General features: G+C 39.7%; 3 protein-coding genes across 4 annotated transcripts in view; 2 read left to right on the forward strand and 1 right to left on the reverse strand.

Annotated features, from left to right (window-relative positions):
* Positions 1-16,529, forward strand: part of LOC115664782 (protein SEMI-ROLLED LEAF 2) — a 60,683-nt gene that overhangs the window by 15,059 nt on the left and 29,095 nt on the right. The gene's annotated exons all lie outside the window — the stretch shown is intronic.
* LOC115680279 (homeobox protein knotted-1-like 1) lies at positions 1,794-7,312 on the forward strand. 2 transcript variants are annotated; one of them, XR_008816841.1, is made up of 6 exons: positions 1,794-2,547; positions 2,809-2,922; positions 3,037-3,187; positions 5,874-6,127; positions 6,631-6,896; positions 6,975-7,312. XR_008816841.1 is itself a non-coding variant. In XM_030604074.2 (5 exons), the coding sequence occupies exons 1-5, from the start codon at positions 2,284-2,286 to the stop codon at positions 6,823-6,825; spliced, it is 978 nt and encodes a 325-aa protein (XP_030459934.1). In that variant the 5' UTR covers positions 1,794-2,283; the 3' UTR covers positions 6,826-7,312. The 2 variants fall into 2 exon arrangements, 1 of the variants encoding a protein (XP_030459934.1); XM_030604074.2 differs by having other exon boundaries at positions 6,631-7,312.
* Positions 9,719-10,983, reverse strand: LOC115680280 (nicotianamine synthase). The gene has a single exon (XM_030604075.2). The coding sequence runs from the start codon at positions 10,830-10,832 to the stop codon at positions 10,005-10,007; it is 828 nt and encodes a 275-aa protein (XP_030459935.1). The 5' UTR covers positions 10,833-10,983; the 3' UTR covers positions 9,719-10,004.

Genomic DNA, 16,529 nt, shown 5'->3' on the forward strand with positions numbered 1-16,529 from the left:
CTTTCAGTCATTCTTACATTATCCTTATTCCTAATGAGGTATGAGATAAATAGTTTTCTTTATAGTTAAACTATAAAACTTGAGCACATATTTCTCAATAATCTTGTTATGCGTAAGTCGCATTTTAGGCGTGTAATCATATGTAATAATAAAAATAATAAACCATACAATTTGAAATAACGATATGTACTCAGACATCAAAATCACACAACCATTAAAAACAAGCCAACAATCTTTATAACATATATTATTATATATACGTTTAATCTTAATTTTACCCTACTTAATTTTCCTTATTTCCATCTTAGTCGATATTTAGAAAAGAAGATTTTGCAAATGAGTACCTAACCACCAAACACAAAGAATTTACAATCAATAATAAACCATGTTTTTCATATTATTTGTAATGAATACTTTGAAAATCAGATCATAGGCATACTCGCCACAATGATCCTTAAAAAGATAGACTAATGCTTCTCCTATTTTTTTGGAAATAAACAAAGATCCTGAATCGATAGACTGTAGCTTACAAATAGAGTGCTAAACTACATGATAAATGGGCTATATTTAAAAGTAATTTTCTCCAACTGTGTCATGAGTTGATGAGTTAAAAATTATGGATATTATCCATATACTCATAAAAAATGAATGTCGCCGATATCCATGCAATGTATCAATCGAAGGCTTGGTTGAGGGAGTTTACTCCAATTTTAGTTGCAGAAAAGCATTGCCCATGACAAATCACAATTGAAGTATTTAAATAAGTGATCATATTTAGGATGCGTTTATTTTGCGAAAAATGAATGATTTGATAATTATTTTTCTAAAAATGATCGTTTTTATCATTTGTAAAAATGAATGAAGTATAAATATTTTCTTCATAGATATAAATTATTGCTGATAATGAAAATATTTTTCATTCATTAATTATTTCAAGCGATATGAGCGATCATTTTTAAGAAATTTTTTTAAATTATTCATTTTCCGCAAAACGAACGAAATCTTAGTTTATAATAAGAGCTACAGACACTATTCAATGTAATAATTTTGTCAAAATGAGTTAATATACAGGGTTGATACAACGAAAAATCCTAAATCGGCACATTTATGACAAATCTACCCCAAAATAAATTTTAATTCGTAAAAAACCTTAACCTGATAAACCTGTGACAAATTTGCTCTAAATTGATATGAATTTCCACGTGGACTTGCCATGATAATCAAGTTATTTCTAGGTGTCATTCGATTCAGCGATTTCACCGTAAAATTTGACGGAAGCTAACAGAAGATAAATATATCACGAGTGTATAAATTTCAAGTTTATTTTTATTTTTCGTGATATTAATCCTAGTATATACTAATATTATCCTTAAATCAACAAAATGAAACCCTTCCTCGTGAAGAGAGAGAGAGAGGATGAACAGAGGATAGAGGGTACAGTACGTGTATCGGATACCACTCCCTGGGGCAATGTTCTTTGGGACCCACTTTCAGCAGATGTCCCCCAATGGCGTCGTGATACGTGGATCGAATGTCACGTCACAGTTGTCACCAGAGAGAAAGAGGGAGAGGGAGGGACAGGGACACGACCTCTACAAACCCGGGCTACGCAAAAATCTACCTCTCACCAGATCACAGGGCGTCGAAATCTTTCTTAACTGTATGAACACACTGAAAAAATCTAACTGCAACTACACTAACGTTTCACTGTGCCAGTGCGTGCAAGAACGTGCGATGTAATAAAGCGCTCCCTCTCTCTCTTCCTCTCTCTCTCTTCCTAGTCATTGCCTTTCTTTTTCCGGTTTTTCCACTCGTTCTACTCTTCTTGGGAAAGAAAGCTGTGTCTGGTCCTTTTCAAGCACTTGGCTTTCTTTGGGTCTTTATGTTAACGATTTAAAAAATCAGACCTCCTGCTCCTTCCTCAGGTGTTTCTGAAGCCAGCTTCTCCTCTCTCTCTCTCTCTAGAGGGGTTTGTTTGGGATGGCGGCACCCACTGTTGCGCCTTCTCTTTCTGCTCTCACATGGGTCATCTTGTTCTCGATCGTTTAAGCTCCTTCAAGATCATCTTCAGTTTGCAGTCGGCATCTTCGGAGAAGAACATAAGAAAATTTGAGCTTTTTGTGTGCTTCGAAAGAGGGTTTTTAATGGTACCTCCAGATCCTTCGTATTCCTAGAGAGTTCGCGGTTGGGAGAAGTTAAGAGCCTTTAGGGGTGGGCCTGGCCTTTGCTTTTCAGTTCAAGAACTTGGAACGGTCATGACTGGGGAGTGAACGGTGAACAAGAATGGAAGAGTTTTACAGGCTTGACACTTCGGTTCAGTGTTCGGATGAAATGGTTAGGGTAGAGAGCATCACTGGTGCTGCTAGCACTGCCGACGCTGATGACGATAATGATTTCCAAGGGTCCTTGAACGACTTGGTCCGGTCCGGGTCGGGTAGATTCATGGAATCCGGTGAAGGGTTCGAGATGTCTGATCTGATCAAGACCCAGATTGCCACTCACCCTTTGTATCCTCAACTTGTGTCTGCCTATGTAGAATGTCAAAAGGTACGTACACAAAGCAAAACCCTTTTTGCTTTGGTTGATCTTGGATCATGATGAGCATCGCTAGGCCTAGCTTTTGGAATGTTTTCATTTTTCCTTTGGTGTCAAAACTTGTGTTTTCGCTGGAAAACAAATACTAATGTTGCGCCTTTGGAACTGGACCCTTGGTGCTGTAATCTGACGTTGCAGCAGTCATCTGTCAAATCACGTGTCGATTGTGTAATTTGAATTCTTTGCCTTTTCTACTATTGGGTTTGGTTGCAGGTTGGAGCACCTCCAGAAATCGCCACACTTCTTGAAGAGATTGGCCGAGACCAAAAACGCCGGACAGGAGCTTGCGCCGAATACGGAGCTGATCCGGAACTTGATGAGTTCATGGTATTTTGCCCAAAATTAAGAATTTTTTCTCACTAGATGGATCGCGAATTGTTACCCCCTTTGCCCACTGACTGAGACGGGACAATCTTGATGGGTGTTTTCTTGATGTTGAAGGAATCCTACTGTGAGGTCCTTCACACATACAAGGAGGAGCTGTCCAAGCCCTTTGATGAGGCCACTATCTTCTTGAGCAACATCGAGTCACAACTTAGCAACCTTTGTATAGATGCTCCAACAGCTTTTCGTTCAGGGCATTGCATCTCAGGTAATGTCCATTTTTTTTTCCCTTTTTTGGGGTGCGGTGCTTTTATTCAGATATCCTTTACTTGCACTTAAATACTGGGTGCTGTCTCCTTTGATGGGTCATGTTGGTGCTGTGCATGAAATGACATGTATGGTGTGTAGAGAGTCTTTATCCGTGCTTGGTGTTTCGAGAAAATTTAACATTTTTTCTTTCACTTGGATAATTCAACAGATGCATTCGAGAAACCCTTATTATATAATTGGCGTTCCCCTTATGTTAATGTTTTTTATATGGATCTTGCTGTTGGCCCCACCCTTGTTACATGTGTCATTTTGCAACTGAATACCTTAGCCAGACTTAGTATGTATAGTAGTTTACTATGTAAAAATTCTCGCTATTCTTTAATCCAGACTCGATATATATTCTAACTTGAAACTGAATGTTCTTTATATTGATTTTCGTGCAAAGATAACACTTGAATAAGTGCGTTATGCATTCTGTCTACTCAAAGGCCCGAGTTCTTCACTCATCCGTCAACCTCACAGTTCACTGGAAATGACCGAAGGCGTATCATACTATGTTAAAGTGTCGTGGCTTCAAATAAAATGTTTTTCGAGCATGTACTTTTACAATTAAGCATACAAAGACTCGATAGGTAATAGAGCGCAATGGCGTGAAAGTATTTATTTGGCTGACCCAAGGCATAGTTGATGTAGTATACTTTGACCAACGAACTGTTGAGTTTCAGCTATTAAGATTTTTCATCGCCAAATGTGCTTTGGTGTTGCAATTAAATCATAAATCTAACAGCTTCTCCCCTATGGTGTAGGCCTATGGTAATCCAGACATTCCATTACGTTTGTTGATAAATTGCCTGCATTTTGTCTCAACCTGCCATGTTAATTTAAATGAAGATGCAAGTACTTGTATTGCTGAGAGAGAGTCTCACATTTATTGAAGAACTCGTTGGATTAGTCAGTTTTTGTGCATAAACTTAATGCATGAGTATAAGTAGGTGGAGCATAATGAACGAACTGTGAGAAGGACAACTACTAAGGACGAGAATCCATGGTGTAGAAATGATCACATGGAGTTGCGTACTGAGATTAAATGGTGAACTAGGAGCTGGCTATTAATAGCAGCTAAAAGCTAGCGGCAGCATTTTGCTGGTGAAAAGCAAGCTAGAATTGGTTTAGGGAGTCTATAAAGGTGGCTGTACTTTGGTGAATTTGGAAGCCTGTGAAAAGTCCTAATGGAGATCCCAAGATTTGGCAAGTTATGAGAATTTGTATGGTTAGAAGTGCACTGACTTCGTGGGAGTGTTGGTCAGTGACACAGTGCACTGGTAGGAGTCATGTTTAAATTAGAGGGAGAACATCGTCTAGGTTTGTATTTTTAGAGAAAGTGCTCTCAGAAATTTTTATTCCTTAGAGTTGGAATAGAAACACCAATAATTCATGCTTCACTAAATTTTAAGGTGATCCTTTCCTTATTTAGGCGATTCGATCTCTTCATTCAACAATAACAATTTATCTTGTGTCATGCATGAAGTGGACTACTTTGGTGAGGCAAAGTTCTTTAGGTTTTGTTATTTGTGATTGGAAGGAGAAAAGATCTTTCCAGTTCTTGATGCCTAAGGATATCTTTTAATGAGAGGAAGTTCACGGTCTCTTAGGTATTTGCGAAGGTAGAGACTGAGGTGTTGATGGTTGTTTACCTAAAACTCAGGAGCCCCTGGCAGTCATCTGACAAATAATGCGCAGAGTCCACAAAATGTCTAGGGATTTTTTTTTTTTATTCACCATGGTTATTCCTGGTATATACGAAAGTTTTCCATCAAGCTACGTAACCAATATTGAACTGATCAGTCCTTTATGGTTTTACAAAGTTGGCTCTTTATGAAAGCGAGTATCCTTCACCGTCCTTTCTTATTTTGCGGGCAAAAGTTCAGGTGAAAAATTGCGTAGAATCTTAAGTCCAATAAGAAGGTGTAGATTGGGCTATCTGACAAAATATTTAGGATAGGACAATAGGAGTTGCTCCACATATCTGTCATTGCTCATCGTCTGAGTCTTTCATTGCCTTGGTCTTTACCATTTTATATCTCCTTCTCAATTCAAAATATTGGCTGACCTGTATCTTTCCACTTAATCCCTAACACAGAAAATGGTGTTATAAGGGTTGAAAGATTGGTTGGAAATATCTTGACATTCTAGTTTATTATGAGATAATTGAAGCAATAATTAAGGCTACTTGGAAGAAGCACTCGACAACATGTAATTGTAGTGTTCAGCCAAAAAAAAAAAAAAGCCGCCTATGAACGAATGCAACGATGCTCTTTAAAAGCTTAGGATATGAATGTGTTAAATAAAGCGTTGATGCGGTTTGGAAATTGTTTGTGCTATGAGATAATAATGTTAGTGTCTTTTTTCCATGTTCTGATGAAAACAAAATTATTTGAGAGCAGTTCTTCTATCTCGAGCTTCCTTTAGACAGATGATCCTAGCTCTATCTGTCAACATTTCACATTACTATATGTTTGGCCAAAGCATTCCGTCCTCTAGAGACGAGGCGCATTGTCGGCGAAAGACGGGACACCTTCCCTCTAGGAATGTGCTGGTCGATTGCATATATAAGTCAAACCTATTATACTTAATATGCCATCGATAAAATAGACTTGATACATTGCCTTTTCGACTGGTTTCAGATGAAGTGGGCGGGAGTTCAGAAGAGGAGCTCAGTTGCGGGGAAGTAGAAGCGCCGGAAGGTCAAGAATATTTGTTCGGGATGCCTCCTTGCGACAAGAACCTGAAGGAGGTTCTCCTGCGCAAGTACAGCGGCTACCTCAGCAGTTTGAGGAAGGAGTTCTTGAAGAAGAGGAAAAACGGGAAGTTACCGAAGGATGCAAGGATGACGCTTCTCAACTGGTGGAACTCCCACTATCGATGGCCATATCCGACGGTACTATCATCATTTCGCACATGTCTGTTTTTTAAGTGTCCTAATTGCAAGAGAAGCCAATTAATACTAACTAGTTTTGGCCTGAATTCCTAGGAAATATGCATGGCATCTGATTTTCGATGGTTGGTTTTTGTACTGATGTTAGACTCAGATTTTATCCTTCTAGAATTGAAAGTTGATGTTTTCAGCCTGACTATTGAATAATCATTCATGACTTGTTTCTGTTTCCTAAATTTCACAGTAGTTGAGTCTTGGCCTCAAGTTTATTTTGGTATCAAAATGACTGATTCTCCTCTGCTTGAGATGCTCGCACTTCTCGTGCAGGAGGAAAAAGTTTTGTTCTCACTATGCACAGTTTTTCCTGCCATACAGTGTCCAATATTCTGTCTTTTCTAAACTTTTGAAGATTATCATGATATGAGGTTGATCTTCAGAAAAAGCTAGCTTGTACACATTTTCTTTTCCGTTAGTGCAACGTGGCTAATGAGCGATATGTATTGCAGGAAGAGGAAAAATTGAAACTATCTGAAGTCACGGGGCTAGACCAAAAGCAAATTAACAATTGGTTCATAAACCAGAGGAAGCGGCATTGGAAGCCATCCGAAGACATGAGATTCGCCTTGATGGAGGGCGTCAGCAGTGGTATTGGAACGGCTGCATATTTCGATACTGGAGGTGGAGGTCAGAATGATGTTTAAAATTGATCGACAGACTCTGGATTGGACTCGTGTTATGTTCTTCCTCTCGATGCCAGTCATTCTTTGCCCGTGTATGTTGTTTCTTCATGTATGTAATTTCTTCGAACACGCAACTCCTTATAGATAGTTAAACTGTCTGCATATTTTAGCTCTGGTGTCTGAGTTCCAAGCAAAACGGAAAGGCGGTACCTGTTTATCTCATAGAAGGAATAGATGAGAGGCATAAGATAGTTCTCTCCGTTGTGTTTAGACATGACTTTTTATGCTTTTTTCTTATTAAGACACTCTCCTGGCTCGTTATATTAGATCAAGTCGATCAACAGCTTAGAACACAATGAGATCAGCACTGACAAGGACATCCTGAGTTGCTGTCCCGTGATTGATTTCATCCATAATGTTATGCTGTCTAATGGACGAGTCCATACACTAGTTTCGGTTGTCATATGTTGGTGGACGGTATTCTTGTGGCTGGCTCTTGAAGGTTGGATCTGTCTGTGTTCGTGGTTGGCTGTTGTATCGCCTTTCTTGACCCTTAACTCTTGCCCGTTGTCGGATTGAAGCTATGTTGGCACAGTAATTGACTTGTAATTCGCCAGTTCCAACTGTGCATGTGGCCATTTGTGGGAGAGAATGAAACTGGAACTAAGACTCCCTTTGTTTTGTTTTGCGGAAAATGACATTTTTGGAAAATGTTTTTGAAAGAGTCATTTTTCAGGAAAACGACACAATTTTCTGGTATTCGGCTGAAATCTGAAAGAGCCGGAAAATATTTTCCGCCGTTTGGTATGGAAAATCTGATTTGGTTTTTCACTATGCATTACTTTTAATGATTTTTTATATTTATTTAAAATTATTTAAAAATTTTCTTTTCTTTATTTTTTTTTCTCTTCTTCTCCGGCCGGCAAGTCGAGCCTCGCCAGCCTTGAGCGAGGCTCGAGCTCCCAAAATTCGGTGAGCTTGGCGAGGCTCTTAGGCCTCGTCGCCCCAATTTGCAAGGCTCAAGTCTTGTCGGCCTCTGGCGAGGCTCGAGCTTGCCTGTGGCCGGTCGTCGGCTTTCGCCGTGGCCAGAGGCTGGTCGAAGGAGTAAAAAGGAAAAAAAGAAAAAGAAAAAGAAAAAAATAATTAAAAATTATACTTTTAAAATAGAAAAAATTAAAATTAAGATAATTAAAATGAACGGTAAAAGAAGGTGGAAATCATTTTCTTCATTTTTAATGGTTTTTTTTTTACCATTGATGGAAATTCCTTGATTTGTTTATTTTCGGTGAATCGAAATGCTGAAAAATCTAAAAAGCTTTTTCCTGGAAGTTATTTTCGCGAAACGAACGGAGAAGGAATAAAATTGAAAGAAGAAAGTGTGTCGATTTTGTATATTCCTAATGACGTGCTGTCGTGGTAGAAAAGTTGATTCTGGAAACAAAATTTCGAATCGTCAAGAAAATGACCAATACGTCTCCCGAGGTTTGCTCTATTGATCTTGCTCGATAAGCCCTTCATGTAATCCAATTCCACGGGTTTTCTTCGTCAAGGTTAACAAAGAATTTAACCTAATATCCGAACCTTAATTATAATTTGCTGAATTCATTATAGCCAAAGAACATTACCCTAAAACATATCATCCTCAGAAATGGGCCTTTTGCATTGCACTGAAGAACGTCACACAGTCCGACAAGATGGGACTCATTAACCCACGAAATCACAGTAACAACAACAGACATGTTCTGAACTTTGAGAAATGTAACCATTTGGGTCATCCACAACACGTACTTCGTTCGCAAGATTAGGACGTTGGAGTTGGTGAATACTTCGGGGATCCTTGTTTCTCACACCGGGTACGCCCACGTGAGCTTAGGGAAACTGAAGTGTTATCCAACGACATGTGACCCCTGCGTGTGGAATGCGGGAGTTCGGGGGCAGCGCCTCCGACACGGGTGTCCCGCTGCTCGGTGAGCGGGCGGGGGTTTGGGGGCAGCGCCCCCCGACGGGGGTTCCGCTGCCCGGTCAGCGGACGGCTGTCCCGCTCGTCGGTGAGCGGGCGGAGGCTCGAGGGCAACGCCGTATGGTGCGAGATTATGAGATTTCGTATAGGTTTAGGTTTTGGGCCCGTTTGGGGCATATATATATTTTGCTCGTTTTTCTGATCATTGTAACGAGTTGAGTGGCTGTAAACCGAAAATATAGTGAAATCTCTTTGCAGGACGTAGCCCTATTCGAGGGTGAACCTGGATAAATTCTTGCATCGTCTATTTTCTCTGATTTCTGCATGATCGTTCTGTTTCGGTTCTCGATACATCCCTTCGTAGGAAGCTTCCGTGCTAATGTTCATCCCTTCTTGCAGAAGTTGACCGAAGCAATGAGATATAAATGAATGACTTGGGAAGAGACTCCCGGTACATAATAATAGTTCAGTCTTCGTAGACGAGAAGTTCTTGTCCAGACTTGATCGAGCTAAAACACAGTGCCTGATGGTTCTAAAAGTCGTCGACAAAACGAAAAACACCTTAAGATTCTATTAAACACCAACACATTTCAAGTTAGGATGAATACGGATTGAGTCGCCCATGGCAAAGTTAAAACATGCCTGAACATTTGCCTTGTTTTTGAATAGCTGGTGCAAGGATCTCGTAGATAGAAGGTTATTGAGTGATGATTCTCTCAATGGCCAATTCCTCATTCACATACATATTTACTAGGTCAATACATTACTTGAAAACCCTTACTCTGCAACAGAAAGATTCATCGGAGTGAAAGGACCACCTCTATAAACAAGAGAGATTCTCGGATTGTATCGATCGAGTCACGACAGAGTGCCCGATGCTCGTAACAGAAAAGTCATTGACAAAAAGTGGAGGTACCGTGCCCAATGCTCGTAATGAAAAAGTCGTCGACAAAGAGTGGAAGTGCCGTAAATTCAAATCAAAATACCACGTCACGGTTTCTTAAAACAAACATACCTGCGTAGTTATATGCAGGATAATTACAGCATAATAACATATCATGAAGAAGATTGAAACTTAACTTGTAAGTGAAGAATAGGGGGGATATGGAATTTCAAAGGAAGAAATTCCTCAAATTTGCTCCTCTCAGTGGCCAAATCTTCGGCTATATGTTCCCTATGTCTCTTCAATTCCGATACATCTCCTCGCGCTACTTGTGCGGTCACACGTCATGATTCATGATCAATACTTGCGCGCTACGATAACTGAATTGATAACCTCATCCTTGGGATGAAACACCAAAAGAACCTCGAACCCTCCAAGATCACTATGAACATCCACCATTGGATACAGAAACGCCCTAGCGCCATGCGCGCTCCTCACCATCAGAATAGCCCCACTCTTCATGTACCTCCCCAAGTGCTCGATCGCCCGAGCCTTCTCTTCCTTGTCCATGCCCACGAGCGCGGCAAGAAACACGACATCGTACTCCTCCAACTCCTTAGTAACTTTGAGAACGTCGCAGGTGTGGAACAGCACCCTCTTGGACAAATCCGGGTCGGACGCGATCAACTGAATTGCCTTGGAATTAGCCGAGGGGTCGATGTCGTAGTTGTGGAACGAGGTGGCTGTCAAGTGATTCGAGGCTAGTACTAGGGAGGTGAGAGGGAGCGGGCCAGAACCCACAAAGGCAACCTTGTTGGGGACACGAGTGCAGTGTTGGGTCAAGAGGGTGAACTCGAGTTGGGCCAATTTGAGATAGTTTTTATAGTAAGGGAAGATTTCAAGATTCTCAATTGGGCGATCGAAAGACCCCAAGATCGTCGCGAAATGGCTCTCCAAGAGGCCCTCCGCTTCGCCGCACAGCCTTATGAGGTCTGACCTCATCTCTTGAGCCTTCTTGCACAACCTGTTGACATCGATGTGGTGGTAGCCGTGGGGCATGCACGTGAGGACGAGCTGCGTGAAGAGGGTGTCGACATCTTTGCATGGCTTGAGGCTGTCGAGACTGGAGATCTTCTCGTGCAGCTCGAAGACTCGTTGGATCAACGGGTGTCCGTGGCAAACCATGTCGACACTATGAGCTTATCTGGAGACAAAAACACACGACTGTTTCAAGAAGCAATCTACAAATCAGAAGAAGCAGGTTCGCTTGAAACGTAGTTGAAAAACGAAGAATTTCAGAGCACGATGGTAACATCTTGCGGCCAGTCCAATGAGAGGGCATTATTTATGGGCGTCTCTGGGGTCCACTTACGGTGGAGGGTTGGCATTGTCTTTGCGTATTTCAGCAATGAAGACGTGTTCATGCTGTTTCTTGTAAAAGGTTACAAACAGTTCCGGAGGAGGAAACGATTTGCCATTTTTCCCTTTCTTGATACGTTTCCACAAGTTCCTGATCCTAATATTGTTCCCATACTCAGATCGAGAGATTAATCCACCTTGACGGGTAGAGTCGACGGGCGATGAGCATTTTCCGTCCCAAAGGGCTGAAAATGCGACCACCATTTTGTTTTCAGTGATGGTTTAGGGCCAAGCAGCCCGTGGTCGGCTTTTTACTTGCAAATTACAGGCGACGGCCTAGCGGGACGCATCGCACGGCCATGAAAACGTGTGATAAGAACCGCGGTCCTGCCGCTAGAAGCTCCCTGAAAATTTGCGACCTATGTTTCTTTACTTAAGGAAATAGAGACACTGTTGCCATCCCTAAAAGGGCTGCTAGCGAAGGTGCTGCTTCCCTGATGAAAATTAGGAAATGTTTTTATCAGTTCCCACTGCTCTTTTAAGTTGATCTGCTTGATTCAATTCAAATATGTATTTATGGCAATCACACAACAGAAACTCTGGAAAAGAAAAGGTACAGGAACATTTCCATTAGTGACAAGTGCAAGTATGTAGTTTTGTTTATACATACATCTAAGAAACCAAATCCTGTGGTTAGAGATGCCCTAAAACACTTCTATCTATTTAAGAGGTTACCCACTACACTCTATTTTCGAAATTTTCCTATTATATTCCCCTTCGGTGCCCTTTTATCCTTAGAACTTACCATTTCATATGGAACTCTGTTAATTTATTAAGCTACTTTTGTTTCGATTCTAAAGAATCGGTATTTGGTATAGGAAATAACGTGTCAGACTACAAGTGGATATCGGAAAAGCGGATTCTTTAACACTCGACAAGAGCCCGTCATGTTATTTACTGAATCAATTTTTCTCTCGGAATGGAACTTTATCAATTTAAAGTCTATTCCCCTCAATTTCCCAACCACTTCACACGCTTCCATGTGATCTACTTCCTTCCTTCCTTAAAAGTTCACTTTACAATGCAGTAATTAAGGAGTCATGATTAAGAATTTGTATAGAGTTTATGCAAGTTAGCTATCAATTTCTCTACCACGTCATCTTGATTGACTTTGATCGATCATTATTGATTATGTTATTGTCATTGAGGTGAATTTCGGGCAAGTTCTCCTCGGGACGTAGACACTAGAACCGTCCTCGGTTTCGTTTGTCAACGTTGCCAAGAGAACAAACAACTTCAAACGACATACAAAAGAAGTTAATTTCAGCAATTCGACATCGATTTCCAACTAATAAGATATCATGCCACAAGAAGAAACCTAACATTCGTAGTTCGATCATCGGTGTTGGTTCACATAGGTCGAATTAGGAGTGACACGGGGTAAAGGAAATCCCTCGAAACCCTAGCCCTCTCATACATCCAAAAATCTCACTCAAGAATTCAAGTTCCCATCAACAAATTTTGGGTATTGAAGTAACAAATCAAAAAACAAAAAATCAAAATGGTTGAAGTGCAGAATCTTCTAGAATTCAGCATGAAGATGATACATTAGGCAGAGTATCCACAATTCATCATTTGGAGATCTTTTCTGATTGTTTTTTATTCAAATTTCAATGTAGATCAAATTGTTATCTTTTATCTTTAACTTTCACCATAATTATAGGTAGTGATATTACTATTCATACTATACAACATATCGATGAAATGTAAGGCTTCTTCGACTCAATTTTTTGTTTTCTTTAGTGGGAGATTCTTTCCCTCGTGCTTTTCACACTCCTGTCTTTTGTCTCACTTCTTGTCACTTGACTCTATCGCTTAATTACTTGCAAGAAGCGACAATGGTTCAAGCTTGTTGTATTCAATAATCTAATAGCTAGCTAGCAAGCTAGTTATTCTTAATTATTTAGTGATAATCAGCATCTCTCAGTTCACACTGATTGCCTATTTAAAACTACCACCGTTGTTGTATCCAGTTGTGTTACATGGTGATTAATTGTCAAAGTGATTTTGAGTGCGAGAAGACTAATATATAGCACCACCCAATGATTTTGCAGAAGAATTACAAGAATGGCAATCGATTATTGATAGTCCAACTTCTTTTACCAAAAGGTTATTGATGAAAACATGTTGCTTCCTCGAAATAAGTATGGAAAATGAGCATCGTGTGTGATATTGTGCGGTGCATGATAGGTTCTAATATACCTAAGATTTTCACAATTGAGAGGAAAGGGAAGACCCGATACCCGTTGGATCAATGTAGTACCGTGTGCAAACAGCCTAATGGTTGGGCCATCGAATCAATCCTTGCTTTTGCGAGCACATTACTCGATTCATGAAATTGGTATCTTATGGTCCAAATTTCACCATCTAATCACTTAAGGCGGGCTTTCTCGCCATTACAAAAAGGAGAAAGAAAAGAAAACCGCTTCACCCATATAAATCTCGATATCATCACGAAACCTTCTAATCTCTCTATTGAATACGGAAACTACCATTTTGCCCGCATACACACGAGGAAAACTTATCTTCTTCCCACAAAACTAAAGTTAGAAAAAGAATGATGGAGTCGATCAATGAATGAATGATTAAATCTCGTCGAACGTTGCGATGGGAAACCCCCTTTTTCCCGAGGTTTTGCTCTAAAGTCCGGTGTGAACGCTGAGATTCTATTGGGGACTTCTTTTCGTACGAGAGTTGATAAATCGGATTGAAAGCTACTTTTTGTCCTTAGTCTTGCATCAACACGCATGCCTGCCCCGGAGAAACATCATTGGCTAGGATCATCCTTCGTCGCCCTGTGAAAATGGCGACTTTTCGGGCAATGCGGGGTCAACAATTTAAGAGCTAATCTGCTTGACATTTTCATGCCTTCGAAAACTCATTTTAGCTTTAATAGAAAACATGTTATCAAAGAATTTTATGTGGATGGCGGTCCTATTGCCTCTTCGATCGTCAATTTTCGTGCCCTTCTCCACCAAAGTTCCCTTGATGCAAGAATTAAGGGATTAATTTAACTTTTAATTATTGTGATTTGTTACTACTACAACATAGGGATGATCGGTTCCTGAGTGGTTCGATTCCCACCTAGGAACTGAGAACCGAAGCAGAGAGCCCGGTTCCTAGGTGGACCGATGAAACCGGTGACATATTCTGTTTCTTTTTTTTTATTTGCCCTTATATTCTCTTGTTAAATCAATTTAATATCGTTAGATCGGTGTTCGACGTATGTTTTCAAATTAAATGTCTTCTGCAGGTTCTAGCTCTGAATGTTTCTTATCATGGGGATACTCTAGGTGCTATGGAAGCACAACTACCATCATCCTATACCGGCTTTATTCAGCAATCATGGTATGGCATTTGTTCATGAACATACATCAAACACTGAGATGAGACGAAGGTTTGTGTTTTCAAGGAAGGATTAGGGCTATTTAGATTATACAGATTTGTAATAGATTAAAAAAAATTAATCCAGTTCGGGTGGTCCGGGTGCGCGGTTTCACACATGGAATCGAAACCGGACCGAAAAACATCAGTTCCAAAAATTAGGACTGGGAACTAAACCAGTGCTTTTAGAAACCGCCCAAAATCGGTCGATTTGATATGGTCCAGGCGATTTCTGGTCCGAACAATTTCTTTTACTCACCCCTACAGTGCAACATGTTGAAGGGCTCATACAATTTCCAATGCACTTTATTTTAGTTTGGCATTGTGATTGCGACTGAGATAAAGTCGTGGGGGATGAGCATGGCTGCCACACGACACCGTTTGCCACATCCGTGTTGATTGGGACCCTCTGGTGTAAAGCTAGCTAATCGTCTCCATTTATTGAGTGCGACCGTGGATTTTGGCTCGCTCCCTCCATTAAAAAGGAAATGTAACCACCAATCAGTCACCAATACACTCATATGCCCGGAAATCTATGGCAAAAAATATGGTTAAATTATTGCGGTGCGGGTATAATCGCCTTATCGGTTTCCAAGAAATTGAGTTTTGACGAAAAGATTCAGATCTTCAATGTTAATACAAATTCTAACCCAAAGTCGGTGTACGCAAAAATCATATATTACCAATCATGGTCTTCCCGAACGACACTTAAATCCTAATGGATTGAAATCCTTCGCGGTTATGGTATGATGTAGTAAAGAGACCTATCTGCGAATTTTCATTTTTTTGGGCGATTTGTCTTTCCAACATCATCGGGTAAATATGATCCGGTGTTATAATGCTTTGTATGTAAGAAGTGGCTTGATTTGGAAGAGTGTAGCTGTGTATTGAAATAGATAGTCTATTAAGCTTATCATCAAGAATCATTATCATAGTAGAACCAACCCTATGTTATCCTGAGGCATAATTAGAGTTTTAGAGTGCATATAATTCATGGAAAAGCAACGATTTGGAAAACATTTTTCTCATTGACAAAAAATATGTTTATGCATAGAACATCAACAATGATTGAAATATTTATGTTGATTGATTGTTTTAAATGATACAAACAATCAATTTTTGGGAAATAGCTTTCAAATTATTGATTTTCCACAAACAAGAGCACCATTAATAACATTCATAAAGCTCAACTTAATAGTACGAAGAAGATATGATCATAATCTGCTCTGTAATGCACATATAACAGTAATATACAGTAACGACAATGTTGATCAACCCCAAAGAGCGGTTTAATCATGTTTGATCTACTCTAATCATTGGGAAGACAAATAGTGGTCCGGAAAAATTCAAACTCGGAATCTCCTACTTTAATACAATATGAGATTTTGTGATACCACTGCCGACTATTCTAAAAGGTTAAGCTTTTAGATGAAAGCGTGATTTAATATTTAAATATTCTATCATTCCCTCCATATGAGATTTGTGGGACAATTGTCGCTTGTTTTAAAAGCTTAAACTTTTAGATGAAAGTGTGATTTGATATTTAAATGCTCTGATATTGCGTGAGATTTGTGGGACTACTGTTAATTGTTCTAAAAGTTTAAGATATTAGATGAAAGTGTGTGAAATTTGTGGGATGACTATCAATTGTTCTAAAAGCTTAAAATATTAGATGAAAGTGTGATTTAATATTTAAATAATTGAAACATTTGCTTCCTCCAAATAAGTATGGAAAATGAGCATCGTGTGTGATGTTGTGTAGTGCATGATAGGTTCTAATATACCTAAGATTTTCAAAATTGAGAGGAAAGGGAAGACCCGACAAGTGTTGGATCAACGTAGTACTGTGTGCAAACAATCTAATGGTTGGGCTACCGAATCAATCCTTGCTTTTACTAGCATATTACTGTATCCATGAAATTAGCCAGGTCTTTTATGAGTCCAAATTTTACCATCTAATCACTTAAGGTTGGCTTTCTCGTCATTACATGGAGGAGAAGAAAAGAAAACCATTTCACCCATATAAATCTCGATATCATCAACGAAACCTTCTAATCTCTATCGAATGGACACTACCAT

This window comes from Syzygium oleosum, unplaced genomic scaffold (genome assembly GCF_021117445.2).
Source record: "Syzygium oleosum isolate NSW1041296 unplaced genomic scaffold, Sole_v2.1 Sole_v2.06, whole genome shotgun sequence".
Lineage (NCBI taxonomy): Eukaryota > Viridiplantae > Streptophyta > Magnoliopsida > Myrtales > Myrtaceae > Syzygium > Syzygium oleosum.

Excerpts from the sequence above, each read along its gene's own strand:
- LOC115680279 (XM_030604074.2), top strand. The coding sequence starts at position 2,284 with ATGGAAGAGTTTTACAGGCTTGACACTTCGGTTCAGTGTTCGGATGAA. Across the intron at positions 2,548-2,808 it reads CCTATGTAGAATGTCAAAAG|GTTGGAGCACCTCCAGAAAT; the intron begins GTACGTACACAA and ends GTTTGGTTGCAG. Across the intron at positions 2,923-3,036 it reads CGGAACTTGATGAGTTCATG|GAATCCTACTGTGAGGTCCT; the intron begins GTATTTTGCCCA and ends TTGATGTTGAAG.
- LOC115680280 (XM_030604075.2), bottom strand. The coding sequence starts at position 10,832 with ATGGTTTGCCACGGACACCCGTTGATCCAACGAGTCTTCGAGCTGCAC.